The following is a 22684-nucleotide window of genomic DNA, read 5'->3' on the forward strand; positions in this document are numbered from 1 at the left end:
TTAACTGAAGCGTAGTTTCATCTCTGTAGCCTCCAAAAGTGTCCCTGAAAATCTAAATGAGCCTCATGGTTTATACTGAACTCAATACTTTTAATTTTACAGTTTCAGTGAGTTCAGAAATAAACTGGGGTTTATGTTGCTTTGATGGTGCTTTGTGAATAAATCTTATAACAAAATATTCCATCATGAATGAACCGGATGACTGACTTTAACAACACATTTTATTTTAATAAAATATGAACCATTTATTTTATTGATCTAAAACACACACGATCATCTGATCTAATCTGACGTTACTGGACTGTAATCCACACACAGTCATTAAAAGAAGAATCACACAATGATTTCTCAGTTGATGGTCATTTTTTTTTTTTTTTTAAAAAAAGAAAAGAAAAAAGCGGTAATCGACTGCACCGTGTCGGTTAAACTGTTTGGATCATGATCACATGTTGGTTAAATCAAATCATCTGAGCCCAAAAGTTCAGCTCAGACCTTCAGTCCTTTGATTGTTTTCCAACATAGAAACATGAATCATCTGCAGAAGATACATGTTAAAATACAGCATGAATGATGAAGACCGAGCAGTAAGTCAGTAAATACAGCATCAATACTAACGTTCAGAACCAACGATGGCATTCAGTGAATTAATCAATAATTAAAGAGCTCATGGAAACGTCTTCAGCTGCTGATCTGTCCAACAGTTTGGTCAAAAAACAACCAAAAGAAACACCAAACCAGATACTGATGAATCCTGGTGATTTCAGGATCTGTTACGCTTTGATTCAGGAAAACAACGTCGGATTATTATGGTCTGATTTCCATACAGTTAGTCGCCTTTGTGGTCCCCAGAGGATGAACCTGGTGGCATCAGGTCTTCTCTCACCACACTCAAGGTTTCCTCGTCGGACGTTTGACAAACTTTCATCTGGAGCAATTTTCAACTTGCACACACCATTTATTTCTAATCTCACCCAGAAGAAACCCTTTGGAATGGAGAATGAAGCTCATTCAGATGGAAAAAAGGCTTGAACAGCTGCAGCCTCATTCACGGCCGCAACTAAAAACCAAAATAAAGCTTTTTCAGCCACATTAACATTGAAATCTACAGAAAAACACATTGAAGTTCAGCTCCAGTAGATCAGTAGATGATGGCAGTTTGTGAGTGGACCTCTTTGTGTTTGCCTGATATGGAAGTTCTCCTCAGATTGATCTTCTGAGTCAGAAACAAGAGTTTTATTACCAAACACAGATCTAATGAAGTGTAGCATCGCCCTCATCATTAATGCTTGTTGGATCAGATTTGGCACAGCTTCCGTCTGCTGTAGAGGAATGGCAGCAGAAATCTGGAATGTGAGTCCAGTCCTGACGTCACTCTGCTGGGTGAAGATGAGGAAGAAGACAGACCTTCTTCAGACAGCCGTTTCCTGATCCTCTCTCTGGATCATCTGGTAATGCTGCCTGTTCTCCAGATAGGCGGCCAGTTCAGCGTCCTGAGCCTTCTCAGCCCTGTTCTTAGGAGTATCACCCTGTTAAAGACAAACAACCACAGCAACAGACAGACATGGATTATTCCAACTCCTTGGGCTCCGGTCTTTCTTTCTTCTCTTCCACTGCCACCCACATTTAGCTCACAGCACTTAGAGGCAGAATCAAACTTTTAGGTTTATCGGCATGAAAACACAAATATCTACATGAGAGAGAGCTTGGATGTGATGGGAGCAGAAGACAGGATCAGCTGTAGATCTAAACCAGTCTGAAGGGGTGAATCGGTGCCATGAAGGACCAACTAATGGAGCAGGACTAAGCTGTAGATCTTCACATCTACAGAACCAGGACACTCCTCTGAGGAGAGTCTTCCAGAGACAGCCACCATGGGTTCTCTACTCTGAAGGATAATTCCAGTTTGTTCCAACCTGGTGGATTCCCCTTAAATGTGGCTGCTGTGCTTCTATGGGTTATACCAACCAAACACTCACCTCCGTCACTGTAGAGCTAACTTAGATGCAGATAAAGGAATGCGGATCTACTCTATCTACTCTACCTTTCCAAAAGACCACACTACCGATCAAACGTTTAGGGTCACTTAGATGTTCTTATTTTTGAAAGTAAAACCGATTTTTCTCAATGAGGATACCATGAAATGAATGCTAAATCCAGTGCAGACATTGTTAATGTGGTAAATGACTATTGTAGCTGGAAATGTTTAATGGAATATCTCCATAGGGGTACAGAGGAACATTTCCAGCAACCATCTCTCCTGTGTTCTAATGCTACATTGTGTTAGCTAATGGTGTTGAAAGGCTCATTGATGATTAGAAAACCCTTGTGCAGTTATATTAGCACATGGATAAAAGTGAGAGTTTACTGGAAAACATGGAATTGTCTGGATGACCCCAAACTTCTGAACGGTAAAAGAAATCGCCAACTGAAGACCCATTGTAGGAAATTACACAGACACAACTCTTCAACTGTTTGACCAAATACTGTACAGTCTACTTTATCCAGATCTTGATCTCATTGTCTAAAAACTGAGATCTTTCTGGTCCTTAAAATATGCCATTTGGATTTAGATCGACTTAGCAAAAGTCCATGGTGACCCCAACTGCATTATCCATCCATCCATCCATCCATCAATCCATCCGTCCATCCGTCCGTCCATCCATCCATCATCCATCATCCATCAATCCATCCATCTGTCCATCCATCCATCCATCATCCATCCATCCATCCATCCATCATCCATCATCATCCATCCATCCATCATCCATCCATCCATCCCTCCGTCCATCCATCATCCATCATCCATCATCCGTCCATCATCCATCCATCAATCATCCATCCATCCATCCATCACCCATCCATCAATCATCCATCCATGCATCCATCCATCCATCCATCATCATCCATCCATCCATCCACCTCTTAATCCTCATCAGGGTCATGGGAGGCTGGAGTCTATCCCAGCTGACTGAGGGTGAACGTAGGGGACACCTGGACAGGTAACAGTCTATCACAGGGCTACAGATAGAGACAAACAACCACACCCACATTCACACCTACAGACAGTTTAGAATCACCAATGAACCTCAGCATGTTTCTGGACTGTGGGAGGAAGCTGGAGAACCCGGAGAAAACCCACACATGTACAGGAGAACATGGAGACTCCATGCAGAAAGATCCCAGGGAGGCCGGGACACAAACCGGGGATCTTCTAGCTGTGAGGCGACAGAGCTACCCACTGATCCACTGGCTACCGCACTACAAGAACCTTACTATTAAACACTGTGCATGTATGGAATGAAGTCCACAGATCAGTTAGATGAAACCAAACACCTTCAGGTCTACAGTGTCTGTAACTGTCTGAGTGTACGTCCTCTATCTATCCATACCGTTCCTGTTGGCACACCTACAAGGTAAGGTTCAAACACTTTGTCAACCATGAAGGGTCTGAATGAAGCCCTCTATGGACATCAGCATTCAACCCGGAATATCTGGACTGCACATGACTCATCCACACCTTTAGAACTGATCAATAACAGAGTTAGAACTAGAGCAGTTGCTGCTGGAAGTTCCTTCGACGGTCCCCAAACACAGCAGGAAGTCCTACTTTCTCCAGAATCTTGAGCTGTTTGCCTCCTCAGTACTAATCACTGACATGGAGCTCATCAGTAACAGGATGCTGCTTCCTGTCAACATTCACGGCAGCTCCATGTGTTTTCCTGTCCTTCATCTGAGGGCCGATGCCACCGTCTGGACCGATGCTGTCTGATTTCCAAGTCCTCATTGGCCATATGGAGCCCATGAATTAGCCTCTAACGTTCCTCTGGTTTGGTAAACAGCCAATCACCAACATGTTGTTCATTCAGTCCCATGTCCTGATAGTCTAAAAGAACCAAGTCTAACAGGCTTTTATTCCCTCCTCTCCTCGGTGCTGGACGCTGTGTTTCCTCATTAGGCTCCGGTTGGTGCGTCTAAATGTGTGGATGGAGAGTTTACAGGACAGATGATGCTTCTGTTGATGAGTTTATCCATTTTTCAATTTCCCTGTAATTGAAAAGTGCTTGCATTGTTTCCGACTGATAAAAACGAGATAATGAGAAAAAGCTGAATTTGAAATGAAATAAACAACACGTGTCCTTGAGAGGACGAACACAGAAACAGACAGAAATATCCTGAATGGTTGTTTATGAGGAGATTCACATCCAGACGCTGACTACTGGATCCATCGTCTGACTTTGACAGTTTCCGCGTGTTAAACATAAATGTGTTTGAGTTGGTTGTGGTCATTATTAGTCTCAGAAATGTCCTCTGCAGCGCATTACTCTTTGGAGTTTATCCAGATTTGGGGAAAGAGAGAAAAATGGAGACGAGCTTCATTTGAATACCAGAAAGTCACCACAGTTCTATCTGAAGGTTTCTATTGACCATCAGGAGGACAGTCTGAGAGCAGACAGCAGAGATTTAGAGACGAAACAAATACTTCACGGTGAATATCAGAATCAGTCTTTCCACTCGCTGCTTTCTGTTTTCTGTCTGCATCCTCCTTCCTCTGAATCTGGGTCACTGTTGAGTCCAGCCAGTTAAGAGCTTTTCTACACACTTCAAACACAAATGTGTGTGTGTATATATATATATATATATATATATATATATATATATATATATATATATATATATATATATATATATATATATATATATATATATATATATATATATATATATATATATATACACCAAGAGACGGCAAGAATGGCGGTGTTGTTTTGTTGTTTTCTGAGCTGCGATTGGCTGAGCAGCTGTCATTGTGAAGCCAAAGCAGCAGTTTTCAGAAGAAACTGGTTACAGCTGGAAGACAAACATCAGGCTGGAGTCCATTCATGGAGCTAAAGATCTCATGTTTCTCTACAGACCAGTCCTACATGCAGGGTCTGATGGTTCTACATCCTCAGTGGTTCCTGATCTTTCAACCTTTCAACAAGAGGTTTTAATTGAAATGTATTTTCAAGGAAAATTCCAGTTTATTTCAACATGTTTCTCATTAATGAGGCCACTGAACCTCTATGGGCTGCTGGAGAGATTCAAGGAAATTAAAACTCACACAAAACAGCGTTTATCAAGGTAAGCCGTCCACAGCTTTACAAATCAATTCTTTTTAATATGATTCCAAAAGCTTTTCTCTGACCGACAGTAACTGAACTACCCATTTAGGCTAACGGCATCGTAGCAACTCACCAGCTGTTAGTGCAACAACGAGAATACACCTGTAGTCATGGAGGCTGAAGGTAGAAAACCTGACATCACTGAAACAACAGCGAGTACACCTGTGATTTCCAACCAGCCTAACAGCAGGAACATGATTATAAACTGAGCTGTGAACACCAGAACCTGCCTTGTTCTGAGGATATCTGTTGATCTGCATGTTTGCATCAGAAGAACTGAAGGATCTGTGAGACTGAACCAAGATGGAAAAGAATACAGGAAGATTCAGTAGAAACAGTTCTAGCAGTTATTATGATGTATAGGAGTCATAGTACCACTAATCAGGAGGTCTAGAAGGAGTCATAGTACCACTAATCAGGAGGTCTAGAAGGAGTCACAGTACCACTAATCAGGAGGTCTAGAAGGAGTCATAGTACCACTAATCAGGAGGTCTAGAAGGAGTCACAGTACCACTAATCAGGAGGTCTAGGAGGAGTCATAGTACCACTAATCGGGAGGTCTAGAAGAAGTCACAGTACCACTAATCAGGAGGTCTAGAAGGAGTCACAGTACCACTAATCAGGAGGTATAGAAGGAGTCACAGTACCACTAATCGGGAGGTCTAGGAGGAGTCATAGTACCACTAATCAGGAGGTCTAGAAGGAGTCATAGTACCACTAATCAGGAGGTCTAGGAGGAGTCATAGTACCACTAATCAGAGCTGCTGTGGTCGTCCTCCTAAAATGATGCCCTAGACTTTGCGCTACTTAAACAATCTAGTTCTGATAAACCAACAGTCTTTCATCTTAATCTCATCCGATCGAAGACTGTTAGTTCTGATAAACCAACAGTCTTTGATCAGATGAGATTAAGATGAATTTGTTTGGCTGAAATGAGGTCCATCATGGTTGCTGTGACCCTAACCAGGACCACCACAGTGAAAGCAAAGTCCTGACAGTGAAGCACAGAGATGGAAGTGTGCTTTATTGCTAAAGCTGTTGGGGAGATGACTTCTATAGATGGTACCATCAACCAGGACTGACAAGATGACTTCCTGAGACACATTCACTCAGATCATCTCCATTCCACCAACAGTGTGACTGCCAGCACCCACTGGCTGAACTTATATTGCATAAAAAATAATGCAATCATTTTCTGTGTTATTTAATTGACACTGCCTGGTAGAAAGTAGTTTTCACTTTGACAAAGAGGAGTCTTTTTTGTAAATTTTCGCCAAAAAAAAAGCCAAATAAATCTGAATGCTGAAAAGGAATAAAAGTGGAAATTTCCACAGTGGATGAGCATTTCTTCTAGACACTACATGAAGAATTAACGTGTTCATAACCTCTATCGGATGACGTGAGGAGCTACACCAGAATGAAACCTTGTAGACAGAAATGTCATTAAGACGCCAGAGTGTAGAGAATTCCTGATTTGCATGATATAAGGAAAATACTAATATATCATTAGCTAAACCTGCTTATCCTGTAGAGACTAGGATGTCTGGACTGTCGGTGGAGGAAACCCATGCAGGAACCTTAAGGATCCCCCAAAGACAAAACTAGATGAGCCAACAGATTATTTAAATGGATGAACACCAGAGTGAGCCATGGATAACAGAAAATGCTGTGAGGATGGAAAAAGATCCTTATTTTCTGATCCTTTATTTGAAAACCTGACTCATACGGAGAGTTAGCGTCCCATAAAGCAAATATTCCTGTGAAAGTGAGATCTGGGACAAACCAAGGTTGCCTAATTATTCTAATATTGCATTTGATTTGAAAGGAGTCAGCGTTGCAGAACAAAGTCTGGACTCTCTGGGGTCTGATCCAGGAAAAACAGGAACATGATGTTTATTTTTAATCTTTCTTTTCAGTTGGAAAATATATAAATAGCTGCTAGAAAATGGGACTTCTACACACAAAGCATGGCAGGAAATGAAAAACGAAACTGTGTGTTGTGTATCTGATGTCGGTTTATATTCTGAACTGGTCCAGCTGGTTTCTGGTTGTCTTCTCGAGTAAATGTTCTGTTCTGGGCTGAACTTCTGTGTCTCCAGAACCTACCTGCAGGTCTGTCTTCATGAGCGATGCTCCAGCCTCCACCAGATAATGACAGATGGTTCTGAGACACAGAGATGCAGCTCGATGAAGAACCGTCTCCCCGCTGGTGGAGACAGAGAAAGACAGAGAGACAGAAAGACAGGGAGTGATTGAGCTGCAGATTTATTTCATGTCTTCTGGGAGTCCAGCATAATTTATGAGCACCCCACTGCTCTAGTTGGTTTCTTATGTTTATTCTCTTTAAACTCTGGTACACTGTTAGAACACTGAGCACATACAAGAGAACAGCATCAAAGCCGCCTACAGTCACAGAACTAACTTTCAGAGATTCCTCAGACGTCTTCTACATGATGGTCATCAAAAAAACGTTATTATCATCATTGGAGTAATGTTGAAACACAAAGATCAGCGCTTTAAATGCCTTCCTAATTCCTGTGTTTCTGCTTTAACATCTGGTTTGTTGACTTACTGCTGCTTCTCTGTGGCATCCAGCAGGTCACTGGGAGCTGGAAAACAGATGAAAGGAGATTAGACCAGCCAGTATCAGAGGCAGATATTCACCCTACCAGACATTTTTGCTGCTTTTCTGGGGACTCAGATGGAGACAGGTCTGTTTTAGCTGTGAACTGCATCATTAACTCTCCTTTTCCCTGCATCTGTGCAGAGTCTCAGTCATCCAGGGCACCATAAAGTTTTACTTTTTGGGTTTTGAAGATGCTTTACCTCTTATCCAAGAGTTCTGTGGGTGTATTCTCACCTCCTGATCACACGAATCACAGCCCACTAACAACACAAGAACAACATGAGTGCAGATCTGAGAAACTGCCTGGGGAGGCAATTAGATATGTTAAGAAGAGCCCACAGAGAGCAGTCCTCCTCCAAGGCTGCTCAGTCATTGTATCCTTTCTGACGGATGAAATCTTGAGAAAAATTGTGGCAGAAATCACCATAGAATGTGTCCATTTAAAATAGATGTACCCACATACTAAATGACCTGAGCACAGGGGTGTGTTCTGCACGTGTACGTTATTTACAGATACCGGATCACGTGTCCTAAATATGTAGCGGGTGGCGGGAATTGATGGGACTCAGAAACACCCCCACAATTTAATCAACTGTTCTTGGATCATTTCTGACGGATAAGTCCTGATAAGTCCTCAGTGGTGGATTTGTAGTAGGATCACAATCATGTGATCATGTAGTGTTTACTGGTTGTCATGGTTACACATGTTGTTACGCTGCTATCTGGCAATGATACAGAAATCTTTAACCAATCAGTGGATCCAGACTATAATGACAAAAACGAACAAAAGATGACAAAAACGAGACAGAAAACAACAAAAATGAGACAGAAAATTACAGAAAGGAGACAGAAAACAACAAAAACGAGACAGAAAATGACAAAAGTAGGATAGCAATCATGTGTCAAATGATCACTGCCAGAATCTAATCATTTGGTCCTTGGGTCATTTCTGACCTTCCCTGAAAATTTCATCCAAATCCGTCGGTCTGTTTTGGAGGAATGTTGCTAACAGACAGACGGACGGACGGACAGACAGCTACATCATTCCACTGCGTTTCCTGGTGGAGTAATGTCAGGGATGGTGAATGGTGGATAAACTGCATGGGGAGGATCTCAGGACTGAACTATAGGTACCTGATAAGTGGTGGAGGTTGAAATGGAACATTCATGTATAAAAACACAGGAGGGCTAGCAGCCATCAGTTGCTGATAATCAGTCCTCAGATCCCTCCCCAGGAAGTTTATCCTTTACTACCTGGAGTCACGGGAGTCTTGGACAGTGAGATGAAGTAACTGGGATTCCTGACCAGTTTGAACCAGAGAAACCTCTTGGATGAGCGGCGAAACTTGTTTAAAACCAAAGAAGAGGCTTAGTTTCCTTTTACCAGAACACTTCCTGACCAAAGTCTAATCGGGAATTCTTCATCCTAAAGAACTTCCTGTTGTGTTGAATGCTACCAGGTGGTTTATAACAACATTCAGTTTTTCAGAATAAAACCCTCTGATACTGGTGTGAATGCTGTAAGTCTCAGTGGACGCTAGCCTGTTGTCGTTACCGTTGTCCAGGATGTAGCGGACCGTTTCTTTGCTTCCTGTAGTCACCGCATGATGTAGCAAGCTGCACCCTGATTGGTCCAGCACTGCGAGGTCTGCCCCCTTCTGGTGCAGCTCCTGCAGCTGTCAGTAAAACAGGGTTTCAGGAAATTTTAAATGACAACTAGACACAACTGGTGGCAAAGTTTCCATCGAATGTCACAAATATCATTAGAAAGTTCTTCCTCCTGACAGAAGACATGATGGAGCCAAAGACGTGGACTTTGTTTTTATTTCATCAGAGACAGAACATCACCAGCCTTTACTCTGAGTCCTGGTTGGTCCACTCTACTATCACTGGAATAAACAGTAATATGCATCTTTTAAGAAGCTTTACTCAGTGTAATAACGTGTCACTTCCTGAAGGCTTTATTGCCAGCTTGAAGTGTTTCCATGGTAACCCAGCAGCATCATTTCCTCTTCCTGATACCAGACAGACCCGTCAGCTCGTCAGACTGAAGAGGAACAGATACTGAGCTGCTCTGGGCGCCGGCCACCATTGTTTATTATGAACAGAATGAACAATGCATTATGGGATGTTGACACCGGCATAATGTGCAGTCTAGCATACTGTCGTATTTCCCAGGTGTTGGGTTCAGACTAAGGTTTAGGACAATCTAAAAACATGTCATATTCTCTTCTATTGCTTTAAACATCATGTTTGTGTGTTTTCTGTTAACATTTCACCAAATACTCCACTTCTAACTCTAAATTATCAAACATATAAAAACAGCTGAAACTAAAGTCCTGCTCCTCTGTGGAAACACAATAATCACGGCTACACAACTCAAACATGTCTTTGGTTTATTGGAACAAAGTTAGAAACAAAACATAAAACTAAATTCTGATTTATTTGATTATGTAATTTACAGATAATTTCCCTGGTGCCTTCAGTCATTCCTAGAAAGAATATTATCTCTACAAACCAAAGGCTCTTTACTACTAACGTTTTTACAACCTCTACAAATGCCGGATTTTTCACTGCATCACACAGAGAGATGTTTCACCATGCTGAATGGATCTTCCAACAGATTCCTGCTCCTTTGTTTCAATTTTCCAGCCAAGTTGCAGTGATTTCGATGAAACCACATGATCTTAAGCTTAGATTTGGGTAATTCTCTCGACAGAAATTAGTTAAAATGACAGTCAGAAAGCTCCAAGTCTATCAGTTCTCTCTGTTTTTACAGATTCTGGCTCTGAAAATGGTGTAATTTTAGTGTTTTTAAAAAGTGTTTTTAAAAAAAGATAACACGCTTTACGCAGGAGTTCAGAGGTGATGATTTAAATTGTCCATGTAGATGAAGATTCAAACATGAGTTCCAGAAACCATAGCTTACCTTCTTCAGGTCCTTGTTCTTCACGCACTCGATCAACATTTCTGTCAGGAGGAAGAAACAGACAGAAATTAAAAAACACAGACAGTCTCAGAACTCTGAAACTGTTCAACTGATAACTGAAGAATGGAAACAGGGATTCAACAAATGAACACAGAAATCAGATTATTGTCTGGAAAACCAGCAGCAGATAGAGAAAAAACAGGGAATTATCAGCTGAGCAGATGGTCAAACTGTGAAGAGAACACGAGTCGATATTCCCTTTTTGTCATCATGTTGTTTCCAAGCCATTTGCGCCATCCTACCACGGTTCTGTTCCATCCTTCTTCTTCATACCATTTTGATCCCAAACAACCTCAAACTGTTTAGTTCTGATCCTCAGGATTCAGGTTGGATCAGGTCTTTGTGTTTTTCTCTCCTGTAGTTGGCATTTTTTTGGAACTAGATGTGTCTGATCTCCAGTTCCTGGCCTCACTGTCCTCCCCAGAGCTGTTTGGACGGACGGACGGACAGTCCATCCTCACCCCGACTGGGGAGGCAGATGGCCGTCCTCCCTGAACCTGGCTCTGCTGGGGGTTTCTTACTGCTAAAAGGGAGGTTTTTTCTTTTAACTGCCACCATAGAGTTGTTTGAAGGGAATCTGTTTAGATTTGTTGGTTTTTATCAACAATATATTCTAATATTGTCACATCTCTACTTTACTAAAGGCCCTGAGATGACTGATGTTGTCAATTGTCAAGAATAAAACTGAAATAAACTCACCTCAATGCCAGAACAGAAGTGTTGTATTTCTTCTGCATTTTAGCTACTCAGTTATATTTGCAGCCATTCTCAGGTATTGTGATGTTTTCTAATGGAAAATATGGAACTGAAACAGACATTTTTGGATTTTATATGCTAAGAGCAGGTAGTTAGAACAGTACGCTAAGTAGAGAATTAGATGTAGTCAAAAAGCATCATCATTCTCACATATATCCCCAACGCACACAAACACACAAACACACACACTCCCTGTTCATGAGGTTTGTTATGGGTGAAACACACGGTGTGTGTGCAGCTGAGGCTGAGATATGAGATGAATGCTTATTAGGTTGACCTCAATATTCGCTCTCACTCCTCTCTCTACACAGCCCAGTCCTAATCCAGTTATGTTGGGTTTAGTGTGCGTGCGTGCGAGAGAGAGAGAGGGAGGGAGGGAGAGAGAGAGGGAGGGAGGGAGGGAGGGTGGGTGGGTGAGTGAGTGAGTGAGTGAGTGAGTGAGTGAGTGAGTGAGTGAGTGAGTGAGAGACAGAGAGAGAGAGAGAGAGAGGGAGGGAGGGGAGAGAGCAGACTTCAAAACCCTCTAAGAGCTTTTGTGGCTGTAAGACAAATCAGAAACAACACAGCAGCCCAGAAAGCCAACACACACTGGAATGACATGAATGTAGCCCTGGGTGGGAATTAAGTAAAGCAGAGGAACCAAGAGCTGGTCTCAGGACATGAGAGGAGGACGAACACACACCCAAACGTCACTTGCTCCATTGAACTCTTCAGTTTGAAGGCTTCAACCTGTCTGACCCCGAGGGAGATATCTGCCTGGGTGGACGTGAATACCAGATGCATGTTAGGAAGAAAGAAAGTCCGACTGTCCTCAAAGAAACGACCAATCTGATGACAGGAATTATACAGACAGGTGGTAAATTAGAGGTTTACCCAGAATAAAGCGTCTTCAGGTGTTGGAACGTTTCCATGAACCTGCAGGTTATCTGAGGTCTGAATGTTTAGATGTTTAGAACCTCATCCAAGGCTGGTTCTGATCCAGAGGACAATCTTTAAGCTGATTGGCTAAACTTGGACAAGACAAATGCTAGAAGATTCAATAATAATCAACTCTTTCTGGCCTCTCAACGCCCCGATTAGGTCTGACTCTGAAATGTAAAATTCTCCATATAAGCTAAGACTTCTATCCTTCTGTTTGCTCATAGAACTGGAGCTACATCCGCTAGCTGCTATTAGCTGTTGGTTTACTGGACTCAAAGTTAACGTTAAAGTTGTCCGATCCAACAACACAATGGAAACAGAGGCTGAAGGTGAACATTCCTGCAGTTTAAAGCTACATAACATGCTGTGGCGTTGATTCTCCAAGTCTCTGGATCTCTGCTGGGTGTTTAGAAGATGTTGTCAAAGAACATATCACATCATGTTTACACTCATAAAGCCTTCAGTGACCCCATGCATCCTGCAGGTGGAGGCCTGTTCATCCTGGAAGAGCCAATATACATGTTTCATCACAGGATAAAGGTTATTACTCAGAACAACTATACATTGATTTGGAGTGAACTTTTCCTCTAAAGGGACCAGTGGGTCCAAACCATGGCAGCAAACTGTCCTCCACCACACAGAACCACTAAATACACAAGTACTGAGGATATGTTGAAGGATGGTTTCTGCATCACTGAACTCTCAAATGTGCAATTATCTTTGTACTTTGGGGTTTATATGCTGTAAACTCACTATAATATCCCTGTGAATGTAGCTGTGGATGGTCTGTTTTAGCTGACAGTCAGATGTCAAACACAACCTCTGAACCTATTTTCTAATGTCTTTGCCATAGATCTAAATGCAGATATCATTTTAATCAGTATTGCTGTTGAGTGGTCTTTGTGACTGAAGCTCCTGCCATCTGTGCCCCAACAACAAATCCTATTTCAAAGATGTTTTCCTGCTCACATCTTCATCAAGAGGCTGGTCAGCATCTTTATCCGTTCCACAGAGGACCACGTTTTACATGTTTAACCCTCAAAATGTCCTCCCAGTTACATACACCTTCTGTCCTCCGGGGTCGAAATGACACCGTCTGGTTTGACTGTTAATTAAAGCATATAGTATAAATTCTCAATCAATTCTGTGTTACAACTTTAGTCTTATTTCAGTCCAACCCATTACCATAATTTTTCTCCTTCATTTTGGAATTTAGGGCCAAATAGACCTTGTTACATTTAAGTATATGACAGCCAAAGATTTTACTGGGGGTCAGAATGATCCAAGGACAATATGAGGGTTAAAAAGAAATGACACCAATAATGGAAAAAAAGTTTCTTCATTTGTTTATTCAGGTTTTCCAAAATCCACATTTGTCTCTGAATCAGTGTTTCCTGGTGTGTGATGCTAAATACATCCCAGTACGTCTACTTCCACTCCAGTAGCAAACACTGTCTGCTTCAGTTTCATGTTAACTTCACCTGAACTTTAGAAGCCATTTTTACACGTTGCTTTCCTCCATGTCTTCCAGTATAATTGCTCTAAGCAGCGCCGCCTTCACAGAGCAGAGAAGAGAAACGATCACAGCAACCAGATCTTTTTCAATAACCCTCCGGTGTTTGAATACTGTACAAGGATAGACGTGAAGCCCTGATCCTGTCCTTTATTCCTGGTGTGATGTTTGCTTCAGCCTGGTGTGTGTTGACAGAAACACACAGTAAAAGGAAAGGATTCAGAGATGAACTGGATGAACATGTTGATTCTTCTATTGCATCCTGAATACAGAATGAAATGTTTATGTGATGCAGCCAGTAGGAGGTTCACATCCATTTCCACTCTTCTTTTCCAGAAGATGAACTGAATTTCATCTGAGGCTGAATTAAAGCGAGCAGCAGTCGCCCTCCAGGCTCCACATTCACAGAGCTGCAGTTAGTATATTCTACTTCCATTCAGAATTCACCTGATGATGGTCTACGCTCCACTAAAGGACGATAGAACCTGAAAGAAAAGGAGACTTAAGGGGACGCTTGGATTATTTCCTAATATTTGATCCCCTCCAGATTCGGTAATATTGCAATGTAAGGCATCCCAGAGTTAGAATCCAGCCTGAAGGTTTATTTTGTGCTTCCACTCCAAACACTGAGCTCCAATTCCAGATGAACTAATGCAGCCACAGATCTGGGGTTTGTGGGTGTTGATAGTGGCCCACCGCCCTAAACGCCCTCCAGAGGATCCTACCAGTCCAGACTTCTAACACTGGGCGCTATTTTAATCACACAAGTTGACAAACGTAAAGTTCCACACGGTGTGGACATCTCCAGCAGCACAAAGAGTGGTGATTAATAAACCCACTCTGTCCTGGTCTCAGCTCCACAAATGAAGCCTCTTTTTGAAACCGTCTTTACGTCTGTGAGGCCGTTTACGTGATCGCATCAATCTGATGCTATTTCAGTCACATTTCCAGCAGACTTCTGACAGCTACCTTCTAATAGCTACCAATGTGAGCAGAGGTCTGGTTATTATGGGCTGTTCTTAATAAGTCCAGTGGACAGCTGAATATATTTCTCTATTGGAGGCTGCATATTTATGAACATCTGCATTCTGCTGCCTTCAGACGCTGCAGGAATTTAATGAAGTGAAGCTAAAGCTTTACTCTGGAAAAGCAGCTGTGGAGAATCCGTCATATTTACTAATGGTCAGAGCAGACTCATTTACTGAATTCTATCGACTTTAACCACATTAAAAGTTCATTTTCTTGCAGTGGAGGAAGCTTTAATTAAATCTGTTTATTCCTTTTTAAGCGTTATTGTGTGTACAGCAGCAGAGTTTTGTGTTTCTGCTGCTTCAGAGACTTTTAATGCAACTTCTATGACAGATTTCCTACTAAAACACCAACAACTGACTCATCTGAATAAACCTCCATCCTCATCCTTTCAGTCTGAGCCGACCACCAAATTACCCCACAGTTGGACAGAGACAACGTCAAGGAAAGAATCCAGGAGCTGCTAGCTGGTTGTTCTGTCCTTTATCGGGCTTAGAGGAGAATGATAGACCGGTCTGATGCTCGTTTTGTTTGTCAGGATTGTTTTAGTGTTCCTACCTCTCAGCTACTAATGTGATGAGTGTGATGGATGAAACTACACAAACAAAACCCAGAATGTCAGAACGTTTTCCTCCGAGGCAGCTGACTCAAACTTCTCTTTTAGAAATAACAGCACGACTGTAGGAGCTGCTGCTGGAGCAGAACGGGACTCATTTCCATCGTGACTTTAATCACTGACAGCAGGAACTGGGTTGAACTGAGCTCAAAATGCAAAACACCAAAACCCGAATCAAACACAAACCTGCTGGCAAACTCACCACCGCAACAGAAACACAACAGAAACCAACACACTAGTTCCCAGAGAGAATTAAGCCACAGAGAAGCTGACAGAACAGAAAGCTGGGGCTTCGACACTCAGCTCCCAGCATGCAAAGTGACAGAGGTTGAGAAAATATGTGTCAGAGAAGAAAAGAGGCTGTCAGGAGACGCAGAAGAAGCTTCACTTCTCTTTCTGAAGCAGAAGCACACATGTAGATGTCAGGTTAAAGTTAAGGATGAGAAATCTAAATGAGTCCATCAGACTGAACTGAGCAGCTCCACGCGACCAACAGGAAGGAGTGTGTTGGATGGATGTATGTGTGTGTGTGTGTATGTGTGTGTGTGTGTGTGTGTGTGTGTGTGTGCGTGTGTGTGTGCGTGTGTGTGTGCGTGTGTGTGTGCGTGTGTGTGTGCGTGCGTGTGTGCGTGCGTGTGTGCGTGCGTGTGTGTGCACGTTACCTTTTTCTTTCTCTTTGTCTGTTTCACTCGACTTTTGGTTCTTTTCCTGTCTGGAGACAAAAACACAGAAAGGCAGTTTGAACATTTATAGTTTCTGTTGAGCCACAACAAGTGTGCACGTGAATGATTGTGTGTCTGATCTCCATCAGACACACAATCATTCACGTGCACACACTCCTTATCATCTGTTCTGGATACTTTAAGGTGTGTTGGTTTTTCAGTAAGTGACCCAAACACTCCCTGTGGGTGGCAACAGTGTGAAATACGTAGACAACCTATAGCTCATGCCGTTCATCCACCCACTGTCCATCCAACGGCAGCAGGCTAAACGGGTCTTTCCAGAAGCCCTACTTCCCAGCAACACTTCCCAGTTCCTCCTAGGGGATTCTAAGGTGTTCCCAGGCCAGATGAGATATATAATCCCTCCAGTGAGTTCTGGATCTACCCTCATGGTTGGACAAAACCTAAGGAGGCGTCCTAATCCGACGACTGCACCACCTCAACGGGCCCCTTTAAGTCTGTACTTAGTCTGAAACTTCCACAGACCAGAAAGTATAAAACTTTAGTATATAACTCCTTGGGAACGTGCACACAGAGAGCTGCTGTGCACGCCTATTCATCCATCGACTTTACTCCACTTCTTCGGCTTTGAGTCACAGTGGCAGCAGGTTAACAGGTCTTTCCAGAAGTCGTTCTACGGAGCAATGTTTTCCAGTTCCTCTTGGGGGATCCTATGCTGTTCCCAGGCCAAATGAGATATATAATCCCTCCAGTGAGTTCTGAATCTACCCTGGAGTGTTCTCAGGGTTGGACATTCAAAGGAATCAGCTGGCTCCTGTTGCCTACTGCACATGTATAGAACAGACCAGAAAAGTGGTATAAAACTCTGGTAGAAGCTCCTTTCCAACACCACAGATGTGCAGTAGTCGCTATTGTACTAGCTTTGTAGTCCACCAGGGCTTGGAGGAGTTTGTTCCATCCTTGGACAGTACTTTATATCTACATATCATGTGAATGCACACTATTTCTGAGCATGTGTTCTACCGCCCTGTTACTGGAATCTCAGGCAACCCCAGGGGGTCGATGCAGTTTCAGGGAGATGAATAATATATCTTCCTCTGTGCCATATGACCAAAAACCATCAGTTTGTCTATTAAACACAGCTCTGAGCCATACGGTTGCTCTGGGTGACATGTTCTGTGCTTCCTGCTGCCACTAAAGCACTAAAGTATATCACTCCACTGCTGAAAGTAGTCCCCAACATAATGTGTTTCAGTACTTCAGTAGAAATAGGATTCTGCACAGCTAAAAACTGCTTCTCAGCTCAAGGGCAGCAAATTTCCAGAGTACAAAAGAGAGCTGGAGTACAGTTAAGCTCACAGCTTTTCATTGTGTTTCAACACTACTTTATCTTCATCACAGTCAGAAGACTTCAGACTTCAGCAGGATCCTCCAGCTCTCATCTGTACTCTGGTTGTTTGAGTATTATTTTCTTAAAACTAGTCTGATAAACCACAGAAATGATGACCTCTCCTGCCCTGTGTGCAGTCGGTGGTTCCAAGCTGCCAGAACATCTGATCCACAGAAACATGAACTCTGCCAGACCTCTGAAGGTGCCCTGTGGTATCTGGCAGCAGGATGTTATCAGCAGATCCTTTAAGTCCTGGAAGTTGTGGTCGGAGAAGCGGTGGATCAGAGTTTCACATCCCATAATCCCCTGCTGCTACTTGGCGATGTCACTACTAGTGACCAGAAACTCCGATGAGTCCTGCTGTTCTGGAGATGCTTTAACTCAGCTGTCGAGGACATCACTCCCACACAACAAGCCGGGAAAAATGATTCCTCTCATGCTGATAGAAACTAAAACCTGAAACAGAAACATGTAAAACTTAGCAAGAGGCAGTTAGTGTAGCATGGTGGGATGGCCCATGCTCGTTTCTACTAATAAAGTTGGAAATCTGGTCAGAATTAGTGGTTTTCTCAGTGAGTTCAGGTATACAGCTAGTCAAGAAGAACTACCTTCAGCAACAAGAAGAACCAAGAGTCCTGCAGTAGATGACGTCAACATGATAGAGTCAACATAGGAACAGGAAGATGGGACTTTACACTGACCTACTATCGTTTCTTGAAGACTATTTACCCAACTCTAAACCTCCACCAGCCCAGGGGTTAGGGTGGGACAAATCATCTCATTGAGTCTAGGAGATCCATTTAAACATGTTTGCATGCAGCCCATAAATTCTGTCCATGTTGTGACTGTAGTGTGCATGTGTGGAACACAGCAGAAAAGTGGAAAACAAGCAGCTATAAGGTGTCTGAACCAGTCCAGTGACGTCTGCAGGGCTTTAAGGTAAAACTTAAACGTAAACCTAAATGTAAACCTAAACCTAGCCTTAAGCTTACCCTAAAAACTGGTTCTTAAACTAGGAGACTGCCTCTTGTCTCGGGGGTTAAGAGTCACTATATAGGGTTGCGGTTGACCAGAAATATGGAATGAAGCTCGGCTAAATGAATATGATTTATGTAGAGAATGAACAAACAAGGGTTTGCTGATGCTACTGTGCTAATCTTGGATCATTTTACTAGTTTCCTCCTCTATCACTTTAACCCTTTGATGCACAACATCGGTCAAAAGTGACCAAATCCAAAGGAAAATGGGATCTCCTGACCTACACTGCTCATCAAAGGGTTACATGATTGATCTGAATAGTGAAATGGGGCAGAAAGACTTTGAGAACCACGACCTTAACCTGACATGTTCCTTAATTCTGGACCAAGCAGGGATCCCTACAGGTGCTTCTCATCTACAGACCCTCATATCTGAACATGAGGTTCAATATACACTAAAACCCTGATGTTTTCCTGACACTATGAGCAGACTAACCCGGCTCTGCAGCATCATTAAAGTCCTCCCAGAGGTGTCGACATCAGAAACTGATCACGGTGCAGAGAGGCATGTTGGATCCAGTGGAGCCCTGTGGCATTAATGAAGAGCTGGATTTGTCATGTTTCCTTTCAGCTGTCAGACCTGACATATTCATAGCTGTACTTCTGTACTTTAACAGAGGCGTGTTTCATCTCTGACATGATGCTCGTCTGCTGACATGAAGGAGTTGTTGGATTTGTCATCTGACAGATGTTTGTTCTGATCTTTTTTGTATTTTTTGTACCTTGTCTTTAGGAGAGATGTGTGTTGGGTTATTTCTGACATGCTGGATGTGGCATTTGGACTCAGACTATAGAAATCCCATCTTTGTATTTATGGTTTGAAATCTCTGTTCACCAATAACCCAATGGAAACAGTACACCTAGTTTGAGGTGAATATGTGTTTACCTCATGTCTTTGTCCACTTTGACTCCCTTTATATCCTTCTTCATTCTAAAACGTTGCTTTGTGTCTCTAAAAATAAGGTTTCTGACAACGTAAACAGAAGTCCTGAGAGAAAGAGCAATGAAAGCATTCAGACAAACAGACTGACCTGTTTAAAGTACAGAAAGGAAATGACTTGTACTCGTTTGTTGGAGCCAAAGTGTTTTAATGAGCAGAGTGCCGTTGTGCTTTAATGAGTTCTGTTGTGTTTTAATGAGTGGAGAGATGTCACAAAGCCTCGACTTAAACTGACAATATCACTTTGTGTATGGCTCATTACTGAAGGAAAACTCCAAACAGCATGAAACCAGCTCACCCTGCTGGTGACAGGTCTTTTCTTTTCTCTCCTATCAGCTGCTGGCTTCATGTCGCTGCTTCAGGCCGACTCGAGGCTCCTGCTCAAATCAGATGGACTTCGACAGCAAACACAATTCTACTCATTTCCCAACAGGAACACGTCGCTCTGCTGCAGTTGGCCTCATTTACCTTCATACGAACCAGAAAACACACAGGGCTGCTGTGGACGCTTCCAAAAGGCTGAGACTTTTTACAGGATATCGGACTGTAGCAGCGAGCCGGAGGGAGATGAGTTGAGCTCAGCGGACATCGTAAAGGATTCCTGGAGAGCTGAGAACTTTCTGCTGAGTCTGGGCTTCATGGATGGAAAGCATGTAAAAGTCAAATCATTCTGAAAGTCTATCAGCGACTCCTTCAGGTAGCAGAGAGGACGTCAATAGAGAGGTACAGGCAGACTCTGGCTTGGCTAGATGATGACATTTATGGACCCATCCAGAGACGATGTGGGAATTGGTGTCGGGTTTCACAGCATGTTTCAACTGAAGGTCCATTGGTTTACCCTCCATATATACATGTATGCAGGAGAAGCTAGCATGGCTGCTAAGTACACTAAAATAGATGGTAATGCTCAATGCCAGACTGTAGAAGAGGATCCACTCCTAACAGACAAACTACATTTTTATTTCTAGATGATTATACCCTAATAAATACATAACTGCCAATAAAATAACAGTACATATGGTCGTTTAGGTGTTCTTACCGGTGTCTTAGGTTAAAATCAGCAGCGGTGGTGTTGGAGCGATGGATGCAACCCGCCCTGAAAAACAGAAACAACGGAATGAAAAGCAAGAAATGGTTTTCTATTATACCACATATAAAACAGAAAAGAGGATTAAATAAGTAAGAATGGACATAAAGGACTCACTATGATTTTAATAACTCAGCAGGAGCAGCGTTTTTGAAAAGGTGTGAAAGTTTAACTCAGTTTAATCCTGTTAAAGCCACAAAATACCATAAGGATCTGTGAATTTTAGTTTGAAGTGGGTTTATTATGAATGATTTTAGTTCTGTAAAGGTAAATAAATAAAACTGAACTGGAATCTCCTGCAGCACTGCTTAATTAACAAACTACAAGGACTTGGTTTGTCGTAACTTTACCACCTGATGTTGATTTAGTTTCAGTCTTTTAATGAAAACAGTTAATGTTTATTTGACTGTAAAGTTGGCTGTAGCCTCCAGGTCTGAAAAGTGAAGCACCTTAAAGCTGTATTCTTTCTAACAGCCAGCAGGGGGCAACTCATCTGGTTGCACAAAGGAGCCTGATTGTAAAGAAATTTATGCGAAAATAAACCTCAGTAAACGTTTTCGTAATGAGTTTATGGTTTCAATCACTAGTTTCAACTCTAACTGAAACCAACATAACGTTTATTCAGTAAATTATGGTCCCATTTAGAGTAAAATAAACAATAAAGCAGGTACTTTTCAGGACGGGGTTACCTAGTGATTGATAGGTTGCTACTATATCACCATATATGCTCATCTCCAGAAAGATCACCACTTGGTACATTAAAAAAAGAAACAGCTAAATGTCAAACTTAAGATTTCACAACAGAAGTCCACAAACCAATGGATGACTTTCATCTTTTCTATACAGTCCGTGGTATCTACCTGCTGTCTCCACTGAAGAGCAGCAACAGCTTCTCTAAACCTAATGAAGTCGTTCTGGTGCATGAACTTTAACAAAAACAGACTGAAAATGTAAAGAAATGCAGAGCAAAAAACAGTGACTCAAAGAAAATGTGAAAACAAAACAACAAATGATATTAAAAGGACGGCTGGGAACACGAGTCTGGTGAGTTTTCAGACTAAATCTGGACGTTTGTTCTTCTTTGTAGGAACAAAATCACCATTAAATGAGGTGATAACAGACGATTGAATCTATTAGCAGATGGAGGAGGGTTCTAATAGCAGCTATTAAACAGATTGATAACATTTAAAACGCAGTGCTAGTGACGTGTTCAGACATTCTTTTGTTTCTTTAAGATTCCAAACAGTACAATATTTAATATTTGTAGCAATGGACAGTTTTTCCTAATTTGAACATTTACTAGTTTAACTTTGGTACGAGCAGATACAAACTTTAAACAACAACTCAGTCTTTGTGTGTGATTAATGCACATGTTAAATCACATTAGATTTTCTATTACTTTTGCAGTCCTTGTGTTTTATCTTAGTGGTAAAAACAGACTCCACAGCTTCATGCAGTGTGTGTGATGATGGACTAACCGGGTGAGTTTGCTGGCCACAGGGGTGGTGTTGTGTGTTAAAGCTTCAACTGCAGAGCTGTCACTGTTGACTCGCTGCCTCTGGGAAGAACTACAACCCAACAGAGAAGAAAACAAAGTCAATGAAGGAACTGCAGGTCAGCCAGAAAGCCTGCAGCGAGGACCGGATGTTTCCTGAACTGAGGAAGAGTCAGAGGTCTTCAGCTGCAGAGGAGATGTTCTGTAGCAGGTAGGAAAAACCTCAGTTTCTCTCAAAGTCAAAGAGGTTTTTACAAATGAATGTATTTAAAATCAAATTTACTAAACTTAAACAAGTGAGTATCCAGTGAACCAGGAGCTGATATTCTCACATCATTCATTGTATTGACTTCCTCCTTGATGACAGTAGCTGAGCTGATTTGTGTTTTTAAACCTTTTATTGTCTTTAAATGTCGAAGCGATTAGCAGCTCAATATTCT

General features: G+C 42.1%; 1 protein-coding gene across 6 annotated transcripts in view; it reads right to left on the reverse strand.

The window, feature by feature from the left end:
* Window positions 1-203: 203 nt before the first annotated feature.
* The window catches only part of LOC111579043 (diacylglycerol kinase zeta-like), a 115899-nt gene continuing 93418 nt past the window's right edge, over window positions 204-22684 (reverse strand). For 5 of the 6 annotated variants that reach the window (XM_055008622.1, XM_055008621.1, XM_055008620.1 and 2 more), the window contains 9 exons: window positions 22228-22317; window positions 20702-20758; window positions 16275-16324; window positions 10718-10758; window positions 9344-9464; window positions 7989-8048; window positions 7735-7771; window positions 7269-7368; window positions 204-1526 (listed from right to left, as the gene is read on the reverse strand). In XM_055008622.1, coding sequence (XP_054864597.1) covers window positions 1410-1526; window positions 7269-7368; window positions 7735-7771; window positions 7989-8048; window positions 9344-9464; window positions 10718-10758; window positions 16275-16324; window positions 20702-20758; window positions 22228-22317 — 673 coding nt within the window. In that variant the 3' untranslated portion in view covers window positions 204-1409. The remainder of the gene's footprint in view (window positions 1527-7268; window positions 7369-7734; window positions 7772-7988; window positions 8049-9343; window positions 9465-10717; window positions 10759-16274; window positions 16325-20701; window positions 20759-22227; window positions 22318-22684) is intronic. The other variant, XM_055008619.1, reaches the window with a different exon arrangement.

This window comes from Amphiprion ocellaris, chromosome 24 (assembly GCF_022539595.1).
Source record: "Amphiprion ocellaris isolate individual 3 ecotype Okinawa chromosome 24, ASM2253959v1, whole genome shotgun sequence".
Taxonomy (NCBI): Eukaryota; Metazoa; Chordata; class Actinopteri; family Pomacentridae; genus Amphiprion; species Amphiprion ocellaris.